At 44.8% G+C, this 12,333-nt stretch overlaps 1 protein-coding gene across 5 annotated transcripts in view; it reads left to right on the top strand.

The window, feature by feature from the left end:
• LOC115134063 (FYVE, RhoGEF and PH domain-containing protein 4-like) overlaps positions 1–12,333 on the top strand; it is a 101,568-nt gene that overhangs the window by 75,051 nt on the left and 14,184 nt on the right. For all 5 annotated transcript variants that reach the window (XM_029667644.2, XM_029667646.2, XM_029667647.2 and 2 more), the window contains one exon: positions 6,952–7,141. In XM_029667644.2, coding sequence (XP_029523504.2) covers positions 6,952–7,141 — 190 coding nt within the window. The remainder of the gene's footprint in view (positions 1–6,951; positions 7,142–12,333) is intronic.

Below are 12,333 nucleotides of genomic sequence, written 5' to 3'. Positions count from 1 at the left end.
CGCAAACTTTTTTCCAAATTAACTCCATAATATCGACAGAAACATGGCAAACGTTGTTTAGAATCAATCCTCAAGGTGTTTTTCACATATCTATCGATGATAAATCATTCGTGGCAGTTTGGTTTCTCCTCTGAAGAAAATGGAACGCGCATGGACCTGGAGATTACGCAATAATTTCGACGGAGGACACCGGGCGGACACCTGGTAAATGTAGTCTCTTATGGTCAATCTTCCAATGATATGCCTACAAATACTCACAATGCTGCAGACACCTTGGGGAAACGACAGAAAGTGCAGGCTCATTCCTGGCGCATTCACAGCCATATAAGGAGACATTGGAACACAGGGCATTCAAAATCTGGACCATTTCCTGTATGAAATTTCATCTTGGTTTCGCCTGTAGCATTAGTTCTGGGGCACTCACAGATATCTTTGCAGTTTTGGAAACGTCAGAGTTTTTTCTTTCTGTCAATTACATGCATAGTTGAGCATCTTTTCGTGACAAAATATCTTGTTTAAAACGGGAACGTTTTCTATCCAAAAATTAAAAGAGCGCCCTCTATCTCGAAGAAGTTAAGCTGCAGCTGGCCCAGAACAGAGCAGCACGTCTTGCTCTTCATGGAAATCAGAGGGCTAATATAAATAGTATGTATGCCAGTCTCTCTTGGCTAAGAGTTGAGGAGAGACTGACCTGCATCACTTCTTGAGTTAGAAACATTAATGTGTTGGAAATTCCAAATGGTTTGCATAGTCAACTTACGCACAGCTCTGCCACACACACTATCCCACCAGACATGCCACCAGGGGTCTTTTCACAGTGCCCAAATCCAGAACAAATTCAAGAAAGCATACAGTATTATATAGAGCCATTATTGCATGGAACTCCCTTCCATCTCATATTGCTCAAATGAACAGCAAACCTGGTTTCAAAAAACAGATAAAGCAACACCTCACGGCACAACGCGTCTCCCCTATTTGGCCTAGATATTTTATGTGTACAGTCGTGGCCAAAAGTTTTGAGAATGACACAAATATTAATTTCCACAAAGTTTGCTGCTTCAGTGTCTTTAGATTTTTTTTGTCAGATGTTACTATGTAATACTGAAGTATAATTACAAGCATTTCATACATGTCAATGGCTTTTATTGACAATTACATGAAGTTGATGCAAAGAGTCAATATTTGCAGTGTTGACCCATCTTTTTCAAGACCTCTGCAATCCGCCCTGGCATGCTGTCAATTAACTTCTGGGCCACATCCTGACTGATGGCAGCCCATTCTTATATAATCAATGCTTGGAGTTTGTCAGAATTTGTGGAGTTTTGTTTGTCCACCTGCCTCTTGAGGATTGACCACAAGTTCTCAATGGGATTAAGGTCTGGGGAGTTTCCTGGCCATGGACCCAAAATATCGATGTTTTGTTCCCCGAGCCACTTAGTTATCACTTTTGCCTTATGGCAAGGTGCTCCATCATGCTGGAAAAGGCCATGTTCGTCACCAAACTGTTCCTGGATGGTTGGGAGAAGGTACCGTTCTTTATTCATGTCTGTGTTCTTAGGCAAAATTGTGAGTGAGCCCACTCCCTTGGCTGAGAAGCAACCCCACACATGAATGGTCTCAGGATGCTTTACTGTTGGCATAACACAGGACTGATGGTAGTGCTCCCCTTGTCTTCTCCGGACAAGTTTTTTTACAGATGCCCCAAACAATCGGAAAGGGGATTCATCAGAGAAAATGACTTTACCCCAGTCCTCAGCAGTCCAATCCCTGTACCTTTTGCAGAATATCACTCTGTCCATGATATATTTCCTGCAGAGAAGTGGCTTCTTTGCTGCCCTTCTTGACAGCAGGCCATCCTCCAAAAGTCTTCGCCTCACTGTGCGTGCAGATGCACTCACACCTGCCTGCTGCCATTCCTGAGCAAGCTCTGTACTGGTGGTGCCCCGATCCCGCAGCTGAATCAATTTTAGGAGGTGGTCCTGGCACTTGCTGGACATTCTTGGGCGCCCTGAAGCCGTCTTCACAACAATTGAACCGCTCTCCTTGAAGTTCTTGATGATCCGATAAATGTTTGATTTAGGTGCAATCTTTACTGGCAGCAATATCCTTGCCTGTGAAGCCCTTTTTGTGCAAAGCAATGATGACGGCACGTGTTTCCTTGCAGTTAACCATGGCTGACAGAGGAAGAACAATGATTCCAAGCACCACACTCCTTTTGAAGCTTCCAGTCTGTTATTCGAGCTCAATCAGCATGATAGAGTGATCTCCAGCATTGTGCTTGTCAACACTCACACCTGTGTTAACGAGAGAATCACTGACATGATATCAGCTGGTCCTTTTGTGGCAGGGCTGAAATGAGGTGGAAATGTGTTTTTGGGGGATTCAGTTCATTTGCATGGCAGGGAGGGACTTTGCAATTAATTGCAATGCATCTGATCACTCTTCATAACATTCTGGAGTATATGCAAATTGCCATCATACAAACTGAGGCAGCAGACTTTGTGAAAATTCATATTTGTGTCATTCTCAAAACTTTTGGCATCGACTGTATGTATTGATTTGTAAGCTATGGGTGAGGTTGTTAAATGTATATAGTTCTGTCCTCGAGCAGTTCTTGTCTATTAATGTTCTGTAATATGTAATGTTTCATGATTTGTGTGGACCCCAGGAAGAGTAGCAAATTCCAATTAGAATGTAAATGTCACGGCCGTCAAATGAAGAGGATCAGGGTGCAGCGTGGTGAGCGTACATATTCCCTTTATATGACGCCGACAAAAACAACAATCCAAAACAACCGTGAAGCTAAAGGGCTTATGTGCCACAAACAAAGTTAACCTCCCACAAAGACAGGTGGGAAAAAGGGCTACCTAAGTATGGTTCTCAATCAGAGATGTCCCTGATTTGAGAACCCTACCCGGCCAAAACATAGAAATAGAAATAATAGAACTAAAGAACAGAATAGAGACAAATAGAGACATAAAAAGGCTCTCTAAGGTCAGGGCGGGACAGTAGCCCCCCTCAAAGGTGCGGACTCCGGCCGCAAAACCTGAACCTATAGGGAGGGTCTAGGTGGGCATCTATCCGCGGTGGTGGCTCAGGTGTGGGACGCAGACCCCGCTCCACCACTGGCTCACCCCACTTTGGCGGCACCACTGGTGCGGGGGCCCTCGTCGCAGACCCCGGACTGGGCACCCTCGCCGCGGGCCCCGGACTGGGCACGGTTGCTGGGGGCCCCGGACTGGAGACCGTCGCTGGAGGCTATTTGCCATGGATCATCACTGGAGGCTTCGTGCCATGGATCATCACTGGAGGCTTCGTGCCATGGATCATCACTGGAGGCTTCTTGCCATGGATCATCACTGGAGGCTTCTTGTCATGGATCATCACTGGAATGAGGAAACGTATGGGCAGTCTGGTACGGGGAGCTGCCACAAGGCTCACCAGGCTGGGGAGACATACAGGAGGCCTTGTCCTTGGCAGAGGCACTGGATACACTGGGCCGTGGAGGCGCACTGGAGGTCTCGAGCTTAGAGCCTGCACAACCCATCCTGGCTGGGTGGTTATCTTCACCCTGCAAATGCTGAGAGCTGGCACAGGACGCACCGGGCTGTGCAGACGTACCGGAGACACAGTGCCAGAGCCGGCGCAGGATATACTGGACCGAGGCGGCGCACTGGAGGTCTGGAGAGCAGGGCTGATACAACCCGTCCTGGCTGGATACTCACTCTAGCCCGGCAGATGCGGGGAGCTGGGATGTATCGCACCGGGCTGTGAACGCGCAGTGGAGACACCGTGCGCTCCACCGCATAACACGATGCCTGACCAGTACGACGCTCGCCACGGTAAGCACGGGGAGTTGGCTCAGGTCTATAACCCAACTCTGCCAATCTCCCCGTGTGCCACCCCCCAAAAAATTATGGCTGCCTCTCTGGCTTCCTTGCTAGCCGTGTTCCCTCGTAACGATGCCGTTCCGCCTTTGCTGCCTCCAGCTCCTCCTTGGGATGATGATATTCCCCAGCCTGCCTCCAGGGTCCTTTACCGTACAGGATTTCCTCCCAAGTCCATGAGTCCCCCTTACCAAGCTGCTTGGTCCTTTTGTGGTGGGAGGTTCTGTCACGGCCATCGAATGAAGAGGACCAAGGTGCAGCGTGGTGAGCGTACATATTCCCTTTATTTATATAACGTCGACAAAAACAATAAACAATCCAAAACAACCGTGAAGCTAAAGGGCTATGTGCCACAAACAAAGTTAACTTCAGGTGGGAAAAAGGGCTACCTAAGTATGGTTCTCAATCAGAGACAATGATAGACAGCTGTTCCTGATTGAGAACCCTACCCGGCCAAAACATAGAAATACAAATAATAGAACTAAAGAACACCCACCCCAAATCACACCCTGACCAAACCAAATAGAGACATTAAAAGGCTCTCTAAGGTCAGGGCGTGACAGTAAAACCCTCAGGCTTTCAGGCTGATCATGTTCAGACAGCCTAGCTATACTGGAAATATAGGAATACAGGTTAACATGATTCAAAACATATCGTGCAGTAAATGTTTAATACTATGTGCATTAATTCCATTAACTGGGAATTCCAATTCAATTCCAATGCAAAAACTCAAAACAGTCTAATTCCAATTCCATGACTTGAAGATTGCTACATTTAATTTAATTCAACGTAAATTCTCCATTTCATGAGTGATTTCAAGAATTGAATTGGAATTTCAAATTAATTTGGAAATCCCCAACCCTGCTGCCAGTCTTTTACCACACCCTTACCAACTGAGCCACACAGACAACAGAGTGCTGAGAGCTGTGCTGTTCAGACATACTGACACTCATTTACATCTAGATAAGTACTCACACGTGACTCAGTTATGGAACCAGACACGGTATGACACAGTGGTGAAACCTTGACTTTAGTGATGTTGCATTCCTCTTTTATTTGAAGACAGTAAATCATTCTCTAGAGATAAGGACAACTCTAACCCTCTACCAGTGTTGGGGAAGCTGACACTGAGTATACAAAACATTAGGAACATCTTCCTAATATTGAGTTGCACCCCCTTTTGCCCTCGGAACATCCTCAATTCGTTGAGGACATGGCCTCTACAAGGTGTTAAAAGCATTCCACAGGGATGCTGGCCAATGTTGACTCCAATGCTTCCCACAGTTGTGTCAAGTTGGCTGGATGTCCTTTGGGTGGTGGAACATTCTTTTTTTACCCCCTTTTTCTCCCCAATTTCGTGGTATTCAATTGTTAGTAGTTACTGTCTTGTCTCATCGCTTCAACTCCCATACAGACTCGGGAGAGGCGAAGGTCGAGAGCCATGTGTCCCCAGAAACACAACCCAACCAAGCCGCACTGCTTTTTAACACAGCGCGCATCCAACCCGGAAGCCAGCCGCACCAATGTATTGGAGGAAACACCGTACACCTAGCGACCTGGTCAGCGTGCACTGCGACCGGCCCGCCACAGGAGTCGCTAGTGCGCGATGAGACAAGGATATCCCTGCCGGCCAAACCCTCCCTAACCCGGACGACTCTAGGCTAATTGTGCGCGGCCATCTGCGACAGAGCCTGGGCTCGAACCCAGAGTCTCTGGTGCCTTAGACCACTACCCCACCTGGGAGGCAAGGGTTGTGGAACATTCTTGATACACACATGAAACTGTTGAGGGTGAAAAACCCAGCAGCGTTGTAGTACTTGACGCAAACCGGTGTGCCTGGCACCTACTACCATACTCTGTTCAAAGGAACTTAAATCTTTTGTCTTGCACATTCACCCTTTGAATGGCACACATACATAACCCATGTCTCAATTGTCTCAAGGCTTAAAAATCCTTCTTTAACCTGTCACCTCCCCTTCATCTACACTGATTTGAAGTGGATTTAACAAGTGACCTAAGGAATCATAGCTTTCACCTGGTCAGTCTATGTCATGGAAAGAGATGGTGTTCTTAATGTTTTGTACACTCAGTGTAGTTTACCAAGCTACCAATTACTTCACACTGGAAGAGGTTTAGCTACACTAAAGCTAATCTTTAAAAAATATAGTATACTTAAATAAGTTACTTTGAGAAAGTAGTTCACTACATCCAAACTACTTTCTGAAAAATGATCATATGAGCTTAAATCTGAAATGTCATAGACAACAAATTACAAGAACTACTTTCAATAATTTTTTTTTATACTAGGTGTTAAGTATTTACTATGATGACTACTGAATTCACGATCATGTTTGGTACTTTGGGGTAATATTTTAACAGCATTTGTAATTTAGCTTATTAAACACACAAACAATTTTAAAGTGAGAATTAGGCAGGTCTGATGCCGAAAAATAAAGGAAATTATTGCCCTTCTTACCCATATTTTATGCCAAAGTATGGTGTGTAGTTCCAGTAGTTAGCTACACCACTACATGGCAACACGTAATTAACAACTGAAAACAGAACCTTTAGTTAAACTGCGACCAACCTCTTGCGAGTTAAATGACTAGTTGAACTCTCCCCAACACTTTACTCTACATGACACCTGTCCATTGACCAATCCATCTATGGGTTATAGAATAGTTCATGCCATATAAAGATCCTATTAGTCCATAGTAATGGCTACATTTTAATCTCATTCTGGGTGTTAAATCTCATTCTGGGTGTTATGCCGAAAAGTAGCCATGTTTTGCAGGTTTATAGACACATGGTCGCATACAGTCTAGAACGAGACTAGCTTTTAGTAACCTGTGCTTCCACCTTGTGTTGGAAGTATACATGACAACACAAAACTCCACAAAACACAGTCCACATACCGTACAAATGCTGATAGGGGGCGTGTATTGGTCTCTTGTCCCATCTCCAGTACATTAATAGAGAGGCCCCTGAGTGACCAACCTAAAAACCAACTGACCTCTCTAGCTATGACAGCTGACCTTTGACCTTCTCCCATCATCCCCCCCAGTGCCTCCGAAGCCAGTGCACCTCCAGAGCCAGGTGACGGTGCCTGCTGGCCCCCTGCTGGCGCTGGGGCGCGTGGAGAGAGAACTCTTCAGAGCCACCATGGAGGAGGGAGGAGGAGGGGCGGTGACTGGGAAGAGCCGGGAGAAACCCTCCAAAGTCTTGGACCTCATCAACCACTTTGAGGAGAACAGGTAGAGCACCAAGCAGGGGAAAAAAAGTGGAGTACAGAGTGGGTAGGGGAGAAAATGATCAATTAAACCCTAACCGAGATACAGCCCTAACTCAAATATGTGTGAAATGATTGCGCTTGTGTGTTCTTGCTCTTGTGAATGTGTAAAAGAGTATACTAACTGCTAAGAGAGAGAAAGAGAGAGTAATTCGACATGGATACATCTATTTACATCACACCTTGTCGTAATAAACAAAATACCTTATTCAGGCGGACATGAGTAGTGTGATGTCAAACCTTAATGCAAACGGAAAAGTTTATATTCCCTAATATCCCTTACTATTTAGAAGATGAACTAAAAAACACAAGTCACTTTCAGACCTTTTTTGTTGATATTTCTTCAGAAGAAAGTTTTAGACAGAGAGATCAGCTTGTGTTTCATAAGTCAAAGCGTTAGTGGAGGATGAAAAGAGATTTGTACACAGCGGAAAATCAGCTCCCTCACTTGTGGGAGAGAGCTCACTGCTGAAAAGAGGTAGGATTTTAATACAAACTTTATATCATGTTTCGATTCCTGTCTCAGATTGTTAGATTGGCTCCTTGATCAAAAGGTTTGACTATGTGAATCTGTCTATTGTCATTTGTCCCGCAAGGATAAGTGTTTCCTCTACAGCAACACAGCCATTCTCAAAACGGCATTAGTTGTGATTTCAATAAACAAACACTTGTTGCTAATTTATTATAAGAACTGTAGGAATCTATTGTGTCATCTGTCTTCATCTATTTTCCTATGACTTTAAGAAGTTTTTGGATTTCATTCCTGCGTGGTTACAAGTCTGAGTGGTGATTTTTAGCAGCATATGAAGAGACCCATTAGTGAGCGCTTGAGAGACAGAAACAATGGTGCCCTTGTGTGAAACGCTTATGCAGTGCAGTACAACAGCATTGAGCCAGCATCATTACCCCACTCCATCCAGCACTGCCAACCGAGGCCTCTACAGGCCAACTAAGATCTCTGGAGCTACAAGCTCACCCTCAGAGTGAATTTATTTCAGCAGAAGAAGGACAGCCTATAAGGAATAGAATTAGCGTAGTTATTCTTAGGAGAGGAAACCTGGAAATCCAGCATGTGAAGCTATTAATGTAGCAATAAAGCCTCCCTGTTAATTGACATTTTAGTAATTTAGCAGACGCTCTAATCCAGAGCATTTTACAGTTAGTGCAATCATTTTAAGATAGCTAAGTGGGACATTCACATATCACAGGCATAGAAAGTATATTTTTCCTCAATAAAGTGAGGTTCTGAGGTGTCAGAACAGAGTGCTCGGGGTTGGGGTGTAGGGTTTGAGCATAGCCTGGAGGTAGGGCGGGGAAGTTCCTCTTGCTGCTCCGTAGGTAAGTACCATAGTCTTGTAGTGGATGCGAGCTTTGACTGGAAGCCAGGGAGTGTAAGGAGGAGCGGCGTGACATGAGAGAACTTGGGAAGGTTGAAAACCAGGCGGGCTGCGGCGTTCTGGATAAATTGCAGGGGTTTGATGGCACAAGCGGGGAACTCAGCCAACAGCGAGTTTCAATAGTCCTGACAGTTGAGGACAAGTGCCTGGATTAGGACCTGCGCCACTTCCTGTGTGAGGTAGGGTCATACTCTATGTATGCTGTAGAGCATGAACCTGCAGCAGCTAGTCACTGCTTTGATGTTTGCAGAAAATGACAGGGTGTTGTCCAGGGTCACCCCAAGGTTCTTTGCACTCTGGGAGGGCGGCACTGTGGAGTTGTCAACCGTGATGGAGAGGTCTTTGAGCGGGCAGGCCTCCCCCGGGAGGAAGAGCAGCTCCATTTTTGTCAAGGTTGGGCTTGAGGTGGTGGCCTGATATCCAAGTTCAGATATCTGCCAGGCACACAGAGATGCATGCCACCACCCGGGTGTCAGAAATAGGGAAGGAGAAAAGTAGTGTCATTCACATAGCAATGATAGGAGAGACCATGTGATGATGGAGCCGAGTGACTGTGTAGAGAAGAGGAGATGGTCTAGAACTGAGTCCCGAGGGACACCAGTAGTGCGAGTACGTGCAGACATAGATCCTCTCCACATCACCTGGTAGGAACAGCCCGCCAGGTGGGATGCAATCCAAGAGTGCGCAGAGCCTAAGACGCTCAGCCCTAAGAGGGTGGAGAAGACGCTCTGATGGTTCACAGTGTCAAAGGCAGCGTATAGATCTAGGAAGATGAGAACAGAGGAGAGAGAGACAGCTTTGGCAGAGCGGAGAGCCTCCGTGACACAGAGAAGAGCAGTCTGGTTGAGTGACCCGTCTTGAAGCCTGACTGTTTAGAGTCAAGAAGATCGTTCTGAGAGAGATAACGAGAATGTTGATCAAAGACAGCACGCTCAAGTTCGAGAAGAGGAAGTGAAAGGATGATATTTCTTCCATTTTCGCTCAGCTGCCCGCAGCCTCATTCTGTAAGCTCGCATTGAGTCACTCAGCCACGGAGCGGGAGGGGAGGGGCGAGCCGGGCCGGGCCGGCTGGGAGGAAAGGAGACAGTGCAAGTCATAGGATTCAGAAAGGGAGGAGAGTAGGGTCAAGAGGCAGAATCAGGAGACAGGAGGGAGAAGGATTTAGCAGAAGGGAGAGATGATAGAATAGAAGAGGAGAGAGTAGTGGGAGAGAGAGAGCAAAGATTGCGACGGCGCATGACCATCTGGGTAGGGGCTGAGAGGTTAGGGTTGGAGGAAAGGGAGACAGAAAAGGAAATCTAGAGAGGGGGTTGCAGTGAGATTAGTAGGCGAGCAGTCTCTAGTAAAGATGAGGTCAAGCGTATTGCCTGTCTTGTGAGTTGGAAGGGATTGAGAAAGGGTAAAGTCAAAAGAGGCAAGGAGGGGAAAGAGAGAGTTGGACCCAAATGAAACGAAGGCAGACGTTGAGAGGTTGAAGTCGCCAAGTACGGAGAGCGGTGAGCCATCGTCAGGAAATTAGCTTATCAAGGTGTCAAGCTCATTGAGGGACTCTCTAAGGGTTCCTGATGGGCCATAGATGACAATAATGTTAAGCTTGAGTGGACAAGTGAGAGTGACAGCATGGAATTCAAATGAGGAGATGGACAGGTAAGAGAGGGAGAAAAGAGAATCTCAATTTAGGAGAAATGAGTAGACCTGTACCACCACCGTGATGACCAGATGCTCTCGGGCTATGAGAGAAAAAACATAGTCAGATGAAGAGAGAGCAGCTGGAGTAGCAGTGTTCTCTGGGGTGATCCATGTCTCCATCAGGGCCAAAAAGTCAAGGGACTGAAGGGCAGCATAGGCTGAGATGAACTCTGCATTCTTGACCACAGATCGGCAGTTCCAAATGCTGCACTACACAGCTGATTCAAATAATCAAAGCTTGATGATGAGTTGGTTATTTGAATGAGCTTCCTAATGCTAGGGCAAAAACCAAATGTTCACCCAGGGGGTGGCCCCAGGAAACCCTGCTCTGGCTATAGAATGAAGCACACTGAGATGGAGCCTGAGAAGCTGGTTATATAGACTCCGAAAAGAGGTGAAACCACTCTCCCTCCAATACAGCCAATGATTACCAAAACAAGTCACAAATTGCTCTGCCCCTTGATCCTGGTTGATGTGTGAACATTTATCTGCAAATTATGAGCAGTCAGCAGTTCACACACCAAGTAGGCCACTGTACAATGTATAACACAGTATAATGTTATAATTATACTACTGTATACATGCTGAGGTTCATTAAAGGTGAATTGGTCTTCTGTACATCTTTTGGAAAGTTAACAGAATTTTCTAAAGCCAAGTTTATGAGGAGAATATGTGAAACATATTGCCTCACTCAAGCGTTGCAATGGCCTTTCCCAATGTGTGTCTTTCTATAAATAATGGGGCCAATGTGTGACATTGGGATAAAAATGTCAAAATGGTTTGAAACTAAAATAAAAATGTTTTTCATGCAGTTCCACAGTGAATATATGCAAATTGGCCCATGACCACCTACACAACAACATAGGTCTGGCACTATACATCCTTTCAGTAGGGTTCATACAGAGGTCGACTGATTTTTCAACGCCGATACCGATTATTGGAGGACCAAAAAAGCCGATACCGATTAATTGGCCGATTTGCTTTATTTGTAATAATGACAATTACAACGATACTGAATGAACACTTATTTTAACTTAATATAATACATCAATAAAATCAATTTAGCCTCAAGTAAATAATGAAACATGTTCAATTTGGTTTAAATAATGCAAAAACAAAGTGTTGGAGAAGAAAGTAAAAGTGCAATATGTGCCATGTAAGAAAGCTAACGTTTCAGTTCCTTGCTCAGAACATGACAACATATTAAAGCTGGTGGTTCCTTTTAACATGAGTCTTCAATATTCCCAGGTAAGAAGTTTTAGGTTGTAGTTATTATAGGAATTATAGGAATTATAGGACTATTTCCCTCTATACCATTTGTATTTCATTAACCTTTGACTATTGGATGTTCTTATAGGCACTTTAGTATTGCCCGTGTAACATTATAGCTTCCGTCCCTCTAGTTAGCGCGCGCTAACTAACTAGCCATTTCACTTCGGTCAGCCTCATCTCATCAGTTGATAGGCTTGACGTCATAAACAGCGCAATGCTTGACACACAATGAAGAGCTGCTGGCAAAATGCACAAAAGTGCTGTTTGAATGAATGTTTACGCGCCTGCTTCTGCCTACCACCGCTCAGTCAGATACTTGTATGCTTGTATGCTCAGTCAGATTATATGCAACGCAGGACACGCTAAATAATATATAGTAATATCATCAACCATGTGTAATTAACTAGTGATTATGATTGATTGTTTTTTATAAGATAAGTTTAATGCTTAAAGTTTAAATTGGCACCCAAAAATACAGATTTCCGATTGTTATGAAAACTTGAAATCGGTCCTAATTAATCGGCCATTCCGATTAATCGGTCGACCTCTAATACAGACATTGGCAAGTCTGAAATCACGGATCATTTTAATGGAGCAGGAGAACTTGTAAAATGGCTACAATAGTTACAAGGACTTTTCAAGCACCAAATTGAGGAAATGTCTGATTTTCAAGGAAGACTTATTCCAGTACTTGAATTTCTGAGCTTCAAGTTCAAGTAGGCTTCTTCAAGCCTCTTCTGTTAGAAAACATGGAAAACAACATGTATATGTCATTTCATTGCCAGGAAATATTGTGAAT

This window comes from Oncorhynchus nerka, linkage group LG9a (assembly GCF_034236695.1).
Source record: "Oncorhynchus nerka isolate Pitt River linkage group LG9a, Oner_Uvic_2.0, whole genome shotgun sequence".
In the NCBI taxonomy this organism is placed as follows: Eukaryota; Metazoa; Chordata; class Actinopteri; order Salmoniformes; family Salmonidae; genus Oncorhynchus; species Oncorhynchus nerka.
Note: the sequence above shows the minus strand (reverse complement) of the source record. Positions and strands in the feature narration are given on the sequence as shown.